The following is a 14,988-nucleotide window of genomic DNA, read 5'->3' as shown; positions in this document are numbered from 1 at the left end:
GTAGTTTCCAAAAATATCTGATAATAATGACCGTATAGTGCTGCCATCTATGGCCCGTAACAGCGATTATTGTCTTGTTATTGAATCGCTGATTTATCTTATTTAAAGTATATTTTTTCAAGCATCAAAGGCATAAAACAGAAGACTGATAAATTATAAAATACTTCCATCTTCAGTGCCCGGTGGCTCTTTATGGTTTATAGTTCGTTAATTTCGTAAAATTTTACTCAAACTGTCGATTTCGGACAATTTTCTTCTCATTTCGCCCTTGGCCTAGGATTAGGATGAGGATATTATTTACACTCCAACCATTTCTATGGTACATGGAGGGAGACTTATACAAAGTATAGAATATTTACAATTAACAGAAAGTATAAACTTGTTTTGATAAAATATAACAAAGTTATCAACAATATATACATACACTATTTGCAACATACTAATTATTGGAGGGATCTATATACATCTAAGCCTTTTTTAATGAATTTTGCAAGGTGGATTGTAGGATTTTTTAGAATATCAAGATTGCCAAAAGAGTTCAGATTCAAAATATTTTCACGGATTTCATTCAGTAGGTTGCAGTTAAAAATAAAATGCAATTCATCACCTAAAACAGTACAAGCTGAACATAATCTATCATTTCTATCTAACGGAAGATTTGATAATTTATTTACAGGCAAGAGATAAGACCCAATTCTAAATTCGAATAAACTTATTACTAAATCTTCATCAAGTTCACTAATATATCTTTCTAATTTAATATCATTTTTGTATTGTCTATAATTAATGTATGTCGGGCTAGCATCTATTGTGGAAACGGTATTTTGAAGATGTTGGTCACAAAGAATCTGTTTTATTCGCCTTGAGAAGGTCCTACTGTTCACCATAAATTGTTGTGTCCAAATATGAGATAAACCGCAATCATCAAAGGATTTCTTAATAAATAATAACCAAGGGCTCTTATGTCTATCGTTTAGATACAAATTGTAAGATATTTTGTAAAGGATTGAGTTTAGTTTCCTTTCCCGATACTGTCTTTATCCAAAAATTAATCATTCTACGTTTGACTTCTATACATAAAGGATAACATCCTAGTTCTGATAACACTTGCAAATTACGAGAATATTTTGTCACTTTCATTAAAATTTTGCAGTACAATGAGTGGAGATTCTCTAATAAATCAAGATTTTCTAACCCCAAACCTCGCATCCATACATAGCGATAGGAACGACACACATATCAAATAGCTTGAACATAACATCTTCTGGAAGTTTCAAACGCCTACCTTTCTGAATGATCGAAAACACAGCTCTCATTGCTTTATCATAAAGGTATTTTCTTGCTTTAGCAAAGCTACCATTCCAATTAAATTTCACTCCAAGATATACATAATCCTCAACTACCTCTAGCTCTTGATCGCCAAACATGAATTTCGAAATCTGTTTTATCCTGATTTTACTTCTAGCAAAGACTAATATTTTGGTTTTTTCGGCATTCACAGTGAGGCCATTAACAGCGCAATAATCAAATAAAGTATCTAACTGTGACTGTAGTGCTTTCTCATCTTCAGCGAGAATAACTGTATCATCCGCATAGAGAATGATAAACAAATTCAATAAAGTATCAATCTCCTGATTACGTTTTGAATTCAGACTTTCAATTAATGACAGAGTTGGTTTTCCACGAGTGATAGAAAAATCCTCGATATCGTTTAAGAATAAAGAAAATAGAATGGGTGAGAGATTTTCGCCCTGTCTTCAATATCGTTTTGGATCATTAATTTCACATTCTCTCAGTTCCTTAATAAATGCTTCCTTTTGTATTTTCTTACTTTGTCTTATAACTTTTTTATACTTTTTAGATGCCTTCTTAAATGAGTCAAAGTTAGAAGGCGTAGGGCAGCCCCTATATCTATCTCTCCTATAATTATATTCTTTCTGTGCATCTCTGCAGTCTTTGTGAAACCACTTGTGAACTGTCTTTTTCCTGCCATTACTTTTTCTATGATACATCAGATTACACTCTTCAGCACTTTTTAATAAAGAAGACACAAATTGTTCAGTAAGATCATTTACATTATCCTTGGTGACTGAACAATAGCGCACCTAGCGGTGGTGGCAAACATTAAAATCATCTGAATAGAAGTATGTCAGCAGCTACGATTTTGAAATTGATTGTGGTAACAAAATATGCATAGGTACAAATATAGTATAGACATACTAAGTTATTGCATTGTTCAATGCCCCCTGGTGGCCATATACAAAAACTAATGACCTTGAAACTCACCAAAATCATAGAACACGTTATGCGCTACAACTTTCCAATTGATTGTGGTGACAAAATATGCCTAGGTATCAATATAATGTGGAAATACTTTTTTCCAGCTACAAATGAGTACTGATGACACCAAGATGGCCGCCAATTGCGTCATAATTGGCTGAACAAAAATACCTGTCTCAGGTATTAAAGATTTCTTTTCAAAGAATACCCATCACAAATTGCAATGAAAAATGGCAAACCATTAGAAAGTTACAGGACTCAGAATTCAGGCCAAAATTGACATTTTTGGGCACAAAACAGGTCACAAGATGGCCATCTTGAGTCCGGCCGACCCAATTTTTCTCATGCTGATAGGCCCTTGGGGGATACAAACATATATCTGAAAGATCAAGGTAATTGATAAAAGGGTCTTAAAAATTTCCCTCGAAAACTTCAATAAAGGACCATGCGTCCAGTAGTAGGATCAACTGAGTACGTTTTAGTTTTGAGCACAAAAATCGATTTGTTCTTGGATTTTCGATTACGTATAAACAGCTGATAAAGATGAAATCATCATGGTGCACTGTGTAGTAAGCATGTGCAACTTAGTTGATATACAAGGTAATGGGTTTTCCCTATGAGTCACAAGTACGTGGTAGAACAGTTCTCTAATATGTTGTCACCAGGAAAGCCCTTCTAGAGGGATTTCCCAGTGATGCCGTTCTGAAGGGCTTTCCCTGTGATGTCATAAAACTAGGTCAAGCATCAATTAGCAGAATGGGAAAAAATTTATGGAAATTTTGCACATTTTCTCCCAGTACTTCCAAACGGCTTAGAGCTGATGGACAAAATCGGCCATATCAATTCCACCATCTATTTTCCACCTATTGACAAAATATCATCATCATCATCATCATCATCATCAATATCACGGACTTATGGAGGCCTGTTGAGGCCTATTGGTGTCCGGCTCGTTTGGTAATTTACATAAATTTAGGTGATATTTAAAATATTTCTCAATGCTCATAGTTTGATCTGCACCTAGCCCATCTTAAAGATGGGTGTTAAATGTTCTTTAGATCAGTTAGAATGGTTGCCAAGTATTGTAACATTACATGACTAGTTAGAAATATTGATATCAATAATCTATCAGTATCATTTCGAGTTTAGATTTTAAAGAATAATAAAGTTATCTATTTATAGTTAATAAGTTCTAATAGTTTTTTAGAGAAAGACTTTTGAGATTAGTTATCAATACTCAAGTTATCTAAATAAGTTTTTCTCAGTTATTTCCACATTGATAAAAAATGTGATATCAATATTTAGATATAGCATGAATATTATATATTAAGTGTCGTTTTTGATATATTGTTCTGTTCTGGTACACATCCATGCTGTAGTTGGGTTCCACTCTTCTTCTTGACATGCTGTTGTTGCTCCTTTTTTGTTCTGTTCTTAGCTAACTGGATCCCATTGAGTGTTGCAGGTTCGGTCCTTTTTAATTTTATGTAATTCTCTACGCATTGAACCCGATCATTTACATTGGTAAATATCACTCTTATGGGACGTGGTCTCGTTTGATTTTTATTGCCAATTCTTCTGATGTCTCTTAAGTTGGCTGCACCAAGTTTAATGATACCATTTAGAAATCTTTCCACCCGAGAAGTGTCGTCACAAATAATCTTATTATCTGATTCAGGTATGTTATATATGATAATGTGTGACCGTCTCTCATCATTGGAAGAGCTATTTGAAACACTGATTTCCTCAGTCGATGTTTTTGTTGAAGTGTGAAATCCAGCTTCCATTTTATGGGTAGATTTCTTGAAGACCATATTTTCACTCTCAATCTGCTTAATTTGATTTGAAAGAATATCGAGATTTTTTGAGTTCGTATCCAATAGTCTGCTATGAGTCTCAATTTTTTTCTCTGATGTCAGCTATGCATTTATTTGTTTTATAGCTTTCTTTTGCAGAAACTTCTTGATGTATTTTGGTAATCCGGGATTCTAAAATTTCTATAGCGTTAAAGAATATTTCTCTCATGTTCTTTATCTCCAACTTAATGGTCTCCATCTCTTGAAATTTCTGCTCAGTTTGAAAATCAGTCAAACATCGACTACACAGATATTTAACTGGCAGATTCTCTGCATTTTCAGCTGCATTGGAGCAGTTATTACAAATTGACTGACCGCACTTGGAACACTGGACAATCTCGTTTTCAAAATTAACAGACGGTTACATTTAGAGCACGGTACATAGTTTCCCCATTCATCATCTTCTTCTAGTGTTGAATCACAATCACTGTCCAGTTCTGCTAGACTCTCAGCAAACTTCAGAGCTTCTTCATGTATTTGCCCTTTTTTGTCACAGCCCTTAACCTTAGTTGCCATGGTTTCCCTTGTCTGAAATGGTTGCTGACTGGTGGTTGCTAAGTTGCTTGGTTGATTTCCCACGGATGAAAGATTTCACTTTTTAAACACTCACAGATTTTCTTAGGGAAGATCGTAGTTGTTGAAGCAATATTCAGAAGAATCCCTGTGTATTATTTAACATTGTCCTGCTAAGTTAGATGGCAGGAAGATGTTGTTTCTGTTAAATATGTAGAAGTTACATGGAGCTTAGATGTTCATTCTTCCTTCCATCCCCATGGTCACTAGGCAAAATATCAGCTGTGTATATCCAGTGGTTACAATTTGTGCCACCAAGAGCTAACAGAAAGTTACTCTCAGGACCACTCTATAAGGATCAAGACAGTTGATCCTTAAATGTGTAAAACGTGCTGAATTTGGCGAACAACAATGGCTGCCAGTAGGTTATCTAGAATCTGAGAGGGCCAGTTCTTGGGCTGAAGATGTGTCTAGGGGAGATACATGTATAAACCAAATATCAAGACATTACCTTGAAGCGTCTTCAAAACTTCCCAAAATAACTGGATTCCGTCTACGGATGGACGAACGGAAGAAAAATGAACGCAATAGCCCGCTGGGACTAAAGTCCCAAGTGGGCTGAAAATGATCGCATTCTAAAATAGATCGGGAAATGCTTTTATGGTCGTACCAATCTATCCTTAAAATGCTGGAAAACCACAGTCATCATCCTCACCCCCCTCCCATTTTTTTCAACGGATTTGCATTGATCTGAATAATAAAATTGATTGAAATATCAAGACAATCCATCGAAGCGTCTTCAAAACTTTGCAAAATAACTGGATTTCATCTACCAACCAATGAACAAAAAGTGGATGCAATAAACCATTGGGACTTTAGTCCTAAGTTGGCTAAAAAAGATGATTTAAATATTGTACGTACCAACATAACCTCGGGGTCGGGTTCATAAGGCACTTTATAAACCCTAGCTATTTCAATCATATATCTCTCAATCAATATTGCCGGAGGTTTGTTTACTGATAATTTTACTAGTAACTGAAATGTATAAATTTTCATCATTAAATTCATTTCGCCCAATCACATTCTGACAATCAATTTTGAATTTCAATCATGTGTTGGCAATCAATCTTGAATTTCAAAGAGTTCTTACCTTCTCGTTTACATAGCCATCACTGTTAGCACGGCATTCTTCGACAAATTCCTTTGAATATTTTGCAGCAAACTGATTTACAACCTACAGGAATTATAGATACAGGGTGTCTAAAAAATTGTGTTACCATAGCTTAAATGTAATTGTTCATTAACTATAATTGAAATAGAATTTTGGGGGGTAAGGTTGGTAGACGTGGATGTTTACTCCAGGATGAAATGTTGAAATGCAAGAAATCAGTCATGCATGACTGAGCAAACCATGTCTTTGAATGGTCCCTAAAATCAATTGAACCAGTCAAACCAAAGAAATAAGGATTTTCGCATTATATACATTTATTGATAAATGTTCCGCTTTGAGACCAGACAATTAAATCAACTGATAAAATTGTTGGTACTCAGGACTAATTAGGCTTCTCTGGGACTTGTTCAATATTATCACCATTTTACCAATGCAAAGTTAACATTTATTGATAAATGTTCCACTTTGAGACCAGACAATTAAATCAACTGAAGCAGATTTCTACTTGATAAAATTGTTGGTTCTCATGACTAATTAGGCTTCTCTGGGACTTGTTCAATATTATCACCATTTTACCAATGCACAGTTAAGCTCTCAATGTTGAATTTTGATACATACATCAGGTTCAGTATTTTGCAAAATCTGTTACTTTCCAGATACTAAGTCCTTGATTCCTGCTGATGGTCTTTAAGATTACTTGGTTTTTAGGCCAGCTGTAGGCTGAGCCTATTACTATACAAATGGAGCGAATTTAAATGACATGGTTTCCAGAGCAAAGGCTCTTTGAATGTGCAACTGGGCATATATTCATACAGATCATTCATTAAAGCATTATCCAAACTCTACATAGCTGAATTTTGAAAGAGGGCCTCGTTAAAATCTATATGAGCTTTTGCGAATATCTGATCGCAAAAATATTGGTTTTGAAAAGCCAATCAGAAAGCAAAGACTCCTCTATGATTGGCTTAGCCACAGAAATCAGCAGGTGTTCACGTGAACCGGCGGTATGGTCTACTGTTTTACTTCCGGGTTTTATTTTAAGATCTAAAATTGTATTTCAAGATCGATTTCTGTGAAAGCTTTTAGTTCATTTGGTTTTTGGGAGGATTATTTTTATTAGCACTACAGAAAATATCATTGACCATTGTGCAAAGTCCGGGAAAAATTGCTTTTTCTCAAATCGGATAGATGACCTTGATATGCTAATTAGCCATGTGCTCAAACTACAAATTCAATCAAATTTTATTCTGCAAAAAAATATCAAATCCAGTTCAATTTTACTTTATTGAACAAATAAAAACATCAAATCCAATTCAATTTTGTTTTATTGAGCAAATTGCAGAAAATTCAATTCTATTCCGCATTAAAATCAATAAGACCAAGGGAAAAGATTTATCTGAGGTATTTGTTCCTGCCATATCCAGTCGCTGTCTGTGCTACTTTTGTATTCTACGATTGTATTGTGTAAATTATTAGATATTGACTCTGAGCTGGGAGTGTATTTTGACAAATTTAACCCATAGCATGCATCATTATTTGCTATTTTATGAAAAGCTGACAGGCTGGCCATAGTGCCCCCTGGGGCTCTTTTAACATTTCCCAACAGGAAAAGGTCACAAGAAGTGAAATTCAATAATTTTTTTATTTTAAATCAATTTTTCCAACAGGCAGGTGGTCATTTAACAATAGACGTACACAATGGAACAATCCGCAAATTTGGTTCGACAACATATTAATGGCGATTCATAAACATGCTAGTGCTCAGCCATGCATGATTTATTTCTACATTTCAACATTTCATTCTCAACTAGACATCCAGGTCTACCAACTTTACCTCCCAAAATAATAAATAAATTCATAGTTAATGAATTGTAAACCTTAAGGCAAAGGGCAACACATTTTCTGAGACACCCTGTATAATACTATCTAAAAGCCATTTGAACCAGTACTAGCCCATTCACAGCGTAAGCGCTTGCATCCCCTGTGCGTACGCAGGGAAATTTGAAAACAAGAGCCCCAAGTGGCACGATGGCCTATCAGCTTTTCATGAATATGACAAATGATGCATTCTGTGGGTTATATTTGTCAAAATTCACTGGGCCCAGCTCCGAGTCAATACCCGCTATAATTTACAAAACAATCGGGTTTTCATAAGTAGCACAGACAGCAACTGGAGCTGGCAGGAACAAATACCTCAGATTAATCTTTTCCCTTGGTATATCGATTTGAATGCGGAATAGAATTGAATTTTCTAAAATTTGCTCGATAAAAAAAAATTGGATTTGAATTGGATTTGATGTTTAATTTGCCCAACAAAATACAATTGAATTGGATTTGATATTTTTTTGCAGAATAAAATTTGATTGAATTTGCAGTTTGAGCACATGGCTAATTAGCTTATCAAGGTCATCCATCCAATCTGAGAAAAAGCTATTTTCCAAGACTTTGCATAAATGACTGATATTTTCTGTAGTGCCAATAGAAACATTCCTCCAAAAATCAAGTCAACTAAAGATTTCAGAGAAACCGATCTTGAAATACAATTCTAGATCTTAAAATAAAACCCGGAAGTAAATCGGTAGACGATACCACGGGTTCACACGTGAACACCTGCTGATCTCTGCGGCTAAGCCAATCACAGAGGAGTCTTTGCTTTCTGATTGGCTTTTTAAAACAGATATTTTTGCGTTCAGATTTTCGCGGAAAAGCTCATATAAATTTTAACGAGGCCCTTTTTCAAAATTCAGCTTCATAGGGGTTGGAGAATGGATAATGTTCTAATGAATGATTTACATGAATATATGCTCAGTTGCACAGTCAAAGAGCCTTAGCTCTGAAAACCATGTCATTTAAATTCGCTCCATTTGTATAGCAATAGGCTCAGCCTACGGCTGGCCTAAAAATGTCAAGTTATTTTGATAGTAAAATTGTCTAACACACTTTTTTTTACTGTTTGTTCTGTGTGCATTTAACACATTGGCTGCCAGCTTGATCAAATGGTGCTGCCCCCAATTGTAACTATGAATATACTTGGTTCGGTCGCTGGCACTGGAGCTGTTACATTGTCAGCCTTTTCACAAAATTGACCAACGAATGACCATTGAGAATGAAGCCGAGTTTGCACATATTTCCAGCCAATGAGGGACATTCCCATGTTCCAGGGTGCAAATACTGTAAATAGGAAGAATCTCTACAATACATTCGTAGCTGGCAGTTGTGACAGAACTGGAACTACGAGTACGGTATATTTGTAGCTGACACTGAAACGTCATGTGCACAGCAAATGTCACTTAAATGACTTTTCCAAAACCCAATGCGCATTCTTCATCTATTACTTTTAACATGAGCAGTTTGTAAGCATTTCTTACTTGATGAAACTCTGGAATATCCCCATGTAATCTGACTTCACCCCATATAATGCTAGATATAGCTTCTCTTAATCCATCATCGATAGCTCTACAAAAATAGATACATCTCTTAACATCTGTAGTTACTCTGGGAAGAAGGTTGAATTACCGACAAAATGAGATATTGCCACAATAACGAAAATCCCCTTGTATACCCTATATATGCATGCTAGAAATGGAAATAAACCACTGCTTATGTTGCAAACACAAAATAAGGTGGAAGGACAATATACCTCATGAGAAACTAATAATGCTGGTACCAGGAAGAAAAAGGCTTGTTACGAGATTGTGGAAACCAGCAACAATTTTTGATGGGTAGATGGCACTCTGATGGGCAGACAGTAAGATAGTTTAAGTCTTAACTGGCAGAATCCAAGAATTAGAGATTAATATGGACACAATAGATTGATCAAAAAGATAACAGTGCAGACAGTCGCAATGTTAATGTAAAGATTTCAGAGATCGTAGTACTAGTTTTTTAAGACACTTTTACGTTCTGTTCTATAAGTGTGCTACGATCTAAACTCTCCAAAAGGCCCTAACCCCCGATCATTTTCTCAACGGATCTTCATCAATCTCAAGAATGATAGAAATGGACCTCCAATAAGAATAAACATAGAGCTTGTTCCATAATGAAAGCTTTAGTCACCCAAACACAATGCAAAAGGTGACAAAAGGTCATTTATCTCATTTAACAGTAACGCACAAAATCATTCCAATATTTCCATCTCTGTATTAACTTACGTCATTGTTTCAATCAGTCCAAATCTAGCTAACAGTAAATCACAAAATAATTCCAATATTTCCATCGCTTCTACCAAATAATCTTCACGTACAATATGTTCTACCTGTGAATAGTAATCTTCTCAAATATCACATCACGCCATCTTTTTCCCTCCCTTCCTTTATTTGTTACAAAAGCAATCAGGTGACGATAAAACTAATAGTATGTTACCCTTATCTTAGCTCTATCCTCTTTTCCATTTGCTATATAATCAGCAATCTCTTTTCGAGCTTTAGTAGCTAATTCGGCTGAAATGAAGCGTTAGGAAATTATCAATATGTGTGGACTGTTAAATGGTGGGACACTTAATGGCAGGATAACTTTTTGGAATAAAAACTTACTTTTTTTCTTTTCCAGTACTTTTAATCTTTGTACACATAGTCTGAGATTAGTTTTTAACTTTGTATGTTTAACTCTTGGTGCAAACATCTGAAAAATATTTTGAATGAAAATGTGGTTAGGAATGTTTGAATATTTGGCAAAAAGAGTGTCCTGTCTTAGTATGTGATTCATCTGTTTAGTCTGTCAACCCCTTCTTACAGAGCATATGCCATCAAAATAGAATATTGTGTAAAATTAATTTTCAAATGTGACGTATTCACAAATATCAAATATGGAACTGGTTTGAATTTCAGTTCAGCCATTACTGAGTGATATGACTATTAAATCGGCAATTTCAGCACGTGCTCACTGTTATTGTTTATCTTAGCAGGTGCGTGTTTCTGATGTCATCTGTGACAATCGCTCGCAGCTTCCAGTCATTTCACAGTTTCATGCAATATTTTATCGTTTTGGGAGTGATTTGAATTAATAAACTCTTACCATTGTATAGTGTTGCTACCGTTGTATATGACATGATAATCGTTAAAAGTGAGTAGCGCTGTAAGTCAGTGAATACGATGAACAAATGGTGTTTATTTCATCGATTATACTTTTACATCATTTTTGGACTATTTGGAAAATTAATATTTTTCAATACCGAAATCCACAGGGAATTCTCATCCCTGTTATTAATCGCTGATGTAGTACCTTATCAAATGCTTTTTCGAAATCTATAAAGATTTAAGGCCTAACAATCAATTTTCCAGAGTCAAAACACCATCTGGTCCGATCATCCATGGTTTCAAGTAAACCCAATTGACTTCTGTAGACCTTCCTTTTATAAAACTGTGTTGACCGTTGAACAGGATTCTAAATTCCCTTCATTTTCATGAGATAGTGGGGCTGCGTCAGCATACACGCATTCGTTGGTCGACACATTATCCAGACAAGATCAAGAATCATATGAACAAGGCTGTGCAGAAAACCCTTTATCGCTGTATTGCAGCTATATTTCATGTTTTTATCCTACGTGATGCCTGCGACACCATCTGGCCTCAGTCTTATGAATAGAAAACTAGGGGTCCAGGGACACCATGCCCACTTGGGAAGTGGTTCCAAATGCTCAACAATCTAACAATTTCAATATTAAACACCCCCTGGTGACCATATACCAAAACCAATGACCTTGAAACTCACCACAATCATAGAACATGTCAGCAGCTACGATTTTGTAATTGATTGTGATAACAAAATATGCCTCGTTACCAATTTAATATGGAAATACTAAGTTATTCTACTATTCAACGCCCCCTGGTGACCATATTCAAAACCCAATGACCTTGAAACTCACCACAATCATAGAATATGTCACGAACTATAACTTTGTCATAGATCATGGTAACAAAATATGCCTAGGTAACAACATAATAAGGAAATACTAAGTTGTTCTACTATTCAACGCCCCCTGGTGACCATATAGAATAACTAATGGCCTTAAAACTTGCCACAATCATAGATGATGTCATGAGCTACAACTTTGCAATTGATTGTGGTCACAAAATATGCATTGATACGAATATAATATAGAAATACTAAGATATTGTATTATTCAACGCCCCTGGTGGCCATATACAAAAACCAATGACCTTGAAACTCACCATAATCATAGAACACGTTATGAGCTACAAGTTTCTAATTGATTGTGGTAACAAAATACGCTTAGGTATCAATATAATGTGGAAAAACTTTTTCCCACCTTCGAATGAGTACTGATGACACGAAGATGGCCGCCAATTGCGTTATAATTGGCTGATCAAAAATACCTGTCTCAGGTATAAAACATCCCTTTTCAAAGAATACCCATCACAAATTGCAATGAGAAATGGCAAACCAGTAGGGAGCTACAGGACTCAGAATTCGGGCCAAAATTGACATTTTTGGGCACTAAAAAAGGTCATCTTGAGTCCGATCGACCCAATTTTTGTTATGCTGATGGGCCCTGGGGGGATTCATATACATCCGAAAGATCAAGGTTTCCTTCAAAAAGTTCAAAAAGTGTAAAAAGTGTTGATTTTGGCGAACAACAATGGCTGCCAGTCGGCCATCTTGACTCTGACAGGGCCAGTTTTTTGGCTGAAGATGTGTCTAGAGTAGATACATGTGTAACCCAAATATCAAGACATTACATTGAAGCGTCTCCAAAACTTCCCAAAATAACCGGATTCCGTCTGACGACGGACGAAAAGTGAACGCAATAGCCCGCTGGGACTAAAGTCCCAAGTGGGCTAAAAAACATTCTAAAGGGCCTCAGAATAGTTCTAAGGAATATACAATTGTTTTGAAAGTTTGGGACTATTTTCGTGTAAAATACAAGAAATTAACGGTTGAAAAAGTAGATATCAAAACTGGAAAGGCAACAGGGATAAGTGAGCGATCAGTTCGTAATATACGGAAACAAATGAAGGACACTAGACGATTTCTACATTTTACTTATTGCCTCTACAGCTGTGTTGTATGTTCTAAATCCAGCAGGTTCCAGGAAATTGGTCCATCAAAACACCCGTGACACCTTCAAAACAAACCTATGAAAACTATTTATAAAAGTTCTGCACTCTTGGATATCCCAAGAGTTGAAAATAATTCTAAGATATATCAGAAATGCAACAAGGTAGCAAAGCAAATCTGAATTCATTCGTAACTCTTGCTCTTGCTACCACTCTTTGCCGTGACTATAGCAACAGCCAGCTGATTTTGCTTACTCACTAAATCTTTAAAAACCAATGACCTTGAAACTCACCACAATCATAGAACATGTCAGCAGCTATGATTTTGTAATTGATTGTGATAACAAAATATGCCCCTTTACCAATTTAATATGGAAATACTAAGTTATTCTACTATTCAACGCCCCCTGGTGATCATATGCAAAACCCAATGACCTTGAAACTCACCACAATCATAGAACATGTCATAAACTACAACTTTGCAATTGATCATGGTAACAAAATATGCTTTCTTTTGCAGAAACTTCTTGATGTATTTTGGTTATCTGGGATTCTAAATCTCTATAGCGTTCAAGAATATTTCTCTCATGTTCTTCCAACTTAATGGTCTCCATCCGTTGAAACTTCAGCTCAAGTTTGAAAATCAGTCGAACATGGACTACACAGATATTTGACCAGCAGATTCTCTGCATTTTCAGCTCCCTTGGAGCAGTTATTACAAATTGACTGACCGCACTTGGAACACTGAACAATCTCTTTTTCAAAATTAAACAGATGGTTACATTTAGAACATGGTACATAGCTTCCCCATTCATCATCTTCTTCTAGTGTGGAATCACAATCATTGTCCAGTTCTGCTAGACTATCAGCAAACTTCAGAGCTTCTTCATGAATTTGTCCTTTTTTGTCCCAGCCCTTTACCTTAGTTGCCATGGTTTCCCTTGTCTGAAATGGTTGCTGACTGGTGGTTGCTAAGTTGCTTGGATGATTTCCCACAGATGAAAGATTTCACTTTTTAAACACTCACAGATTTTCTTAGGGAAGATCGTAGTTGTTGAAGCAATATTCAGAAGAATCCCTGTGTATTATTTAACATTGTCCTGCTAAGTTAGATGGCAGGAAGATGTTGTTTCTGTTAAATATGTAGAATTTACATGGAGCTTAGATGTTCATTCTTCCTTCCATCCCCATGGTCACTAGGCAACCTCTAAACTAGTCTAGTACCTAGCCGTTGTTCCTCAAACAACGTCTAGGGCGAAAGTGCTCATATAAGGTTAATTTTCGTCCCTCATTATGAGGGACGAGGCTTTGAGCGTCTATTTCACCCCTTAAAACACCAATTAACTTACCTCAAACTGACTGTTCTGTAATCAGATGGAGGTTAACTATTGTTTGTGCATAGATTCTTAATCCTAAGTAGCTTTTGACGATCATAGTAGCTCAAAACTTTGGCGCTATTGCACTTTAGAACCCCCCTCCCAAAAATGTTTATTTCTGTATATTATTAATCAGGAAGGACTGTAGAGTCAAAATAAATTACTTATGACAAAAAGAAAATTTTTTCCCAAGCCAAAATTCTGATAATTTGGGGCTGATTTCCTCGATTCAAACCGACGGGTCGGCCATGTTTCCGCACTAATTACCACCTAAAAACATCTGAATAAATATATCTCAATGAATTTAATTGAATTGACAAAATTTCGTTTTTGGGCATTTAACTTTTCTTCATCAGAACATCTTTAAATCAATAGCTAAGTATGAAAATAATGCAGACATACGCGTCCATAGTTCCCACAGTTAGATGAATTCAAAATTCCCAAGTTTTTCACAAGTATTTCATGGGTGATTTCTCAATTTTCCCAAATGCAAATGAACAAGTATATCATCATGCAACAGTCAACATTTTAGCGGTGACTGGTTGACAAAGGTGATTTACAAGGGAAATTGGCAAATGCAATATGTGAAATGCAATGAATTCCCAAATATTTCCCTTAGGCCTATTTGAGGGAAATTTTTCAAATTCCCAAATATTTCCAAACCGGGAATCACTATTTCAAAATTCCCAAGTTCTTCCCAATTTCCCTGTTCTGTGGGAACCATGCGGGTCAAAAGTTATTGATTTTGAATCCCTAGACCTCCCTGATAAGAGATA

The 14,988-nt window shown here is 35.8% G+C and overlaps 2 protein-coding genes across 6 annotated transcripts in view; both read right to left on the bottom strand.

Moving 5' to 3' along the window:
- LOC141902893 (IST1 homolog) overlaps window positions 1-14,988 on the bottom strand; it is a 45,340-nt gene that overhangs the window by 27,689 nt on the left and 2,663 nt on the right. For all 5 annotated transcript variants that reach the window (XR_012618971.1, XM_074790821.1, XM_074790822.1 and 2 more), the window contains exons 2-7: window positions 10,353-10,440; window positions 10,183-10,259; window positions 9,972-10,075; window positions 9,189-9,276; window positions 5,800-5,883; window positions 5,571-5,684 (exon numbers count right to left, since the gene is read on the bottom strand). Coding sequence is in view for 4 of the 5 variants with exons in the window: in XM_074790821.1 (XP_074646922.1) it covers window positions 5,571-5,684; window positions 5,800-5,883; window positions 9,189-9,276; window positions 9,972-10,075; window positions 10,183-10,259; window positions 10,353-10,440 (555 nt within the window). In the remaining variant the exon portion in view is untranslated. The remainder of the gene's footprint in view (window positions 1-5,570; window positions 5,685-5,799; window positions 5,884-9,188; window positions 9,277-9,971; window positions 10,076-10,182; window positions 10,260-10,352; window positions 10,441-14,988) is intronic.
- Window positions 6,373-14,988, bottom strand: part of LOC141902896 (uncharacterized) — a 49,888-nt gene continuing 41,272 nt past the window's right edge. Inside the window, exon 13 of the transcript XR_012618972.1 lies at window positions 6,373-6,382. The gene's annotated coding sequence lies outside the window, so the exon portion shown is untranslated. The remainder of the gene's footprint in view (window positions 6,383-14,988) is intronic.

The sequence above is a fragment of the Tubulanus polymorphus genome, chromosome 3 (assembly GCF_964204645.1).
Source record: "Tubulanus polymorphus chromosome 3, tnTubPoly1.2, whole genome shotgun sequence".
NCBI classification, from domain to species: Eukaryota; Metazoa; Nemertea; class Palaeonemertea; order Tubulaniformes; family Tubulanidae; genus Tubulanus; species Tubulanus polymorphus.
This window is presented reverse-complemented; position numbering and strand designations above follow the sequence as displayed.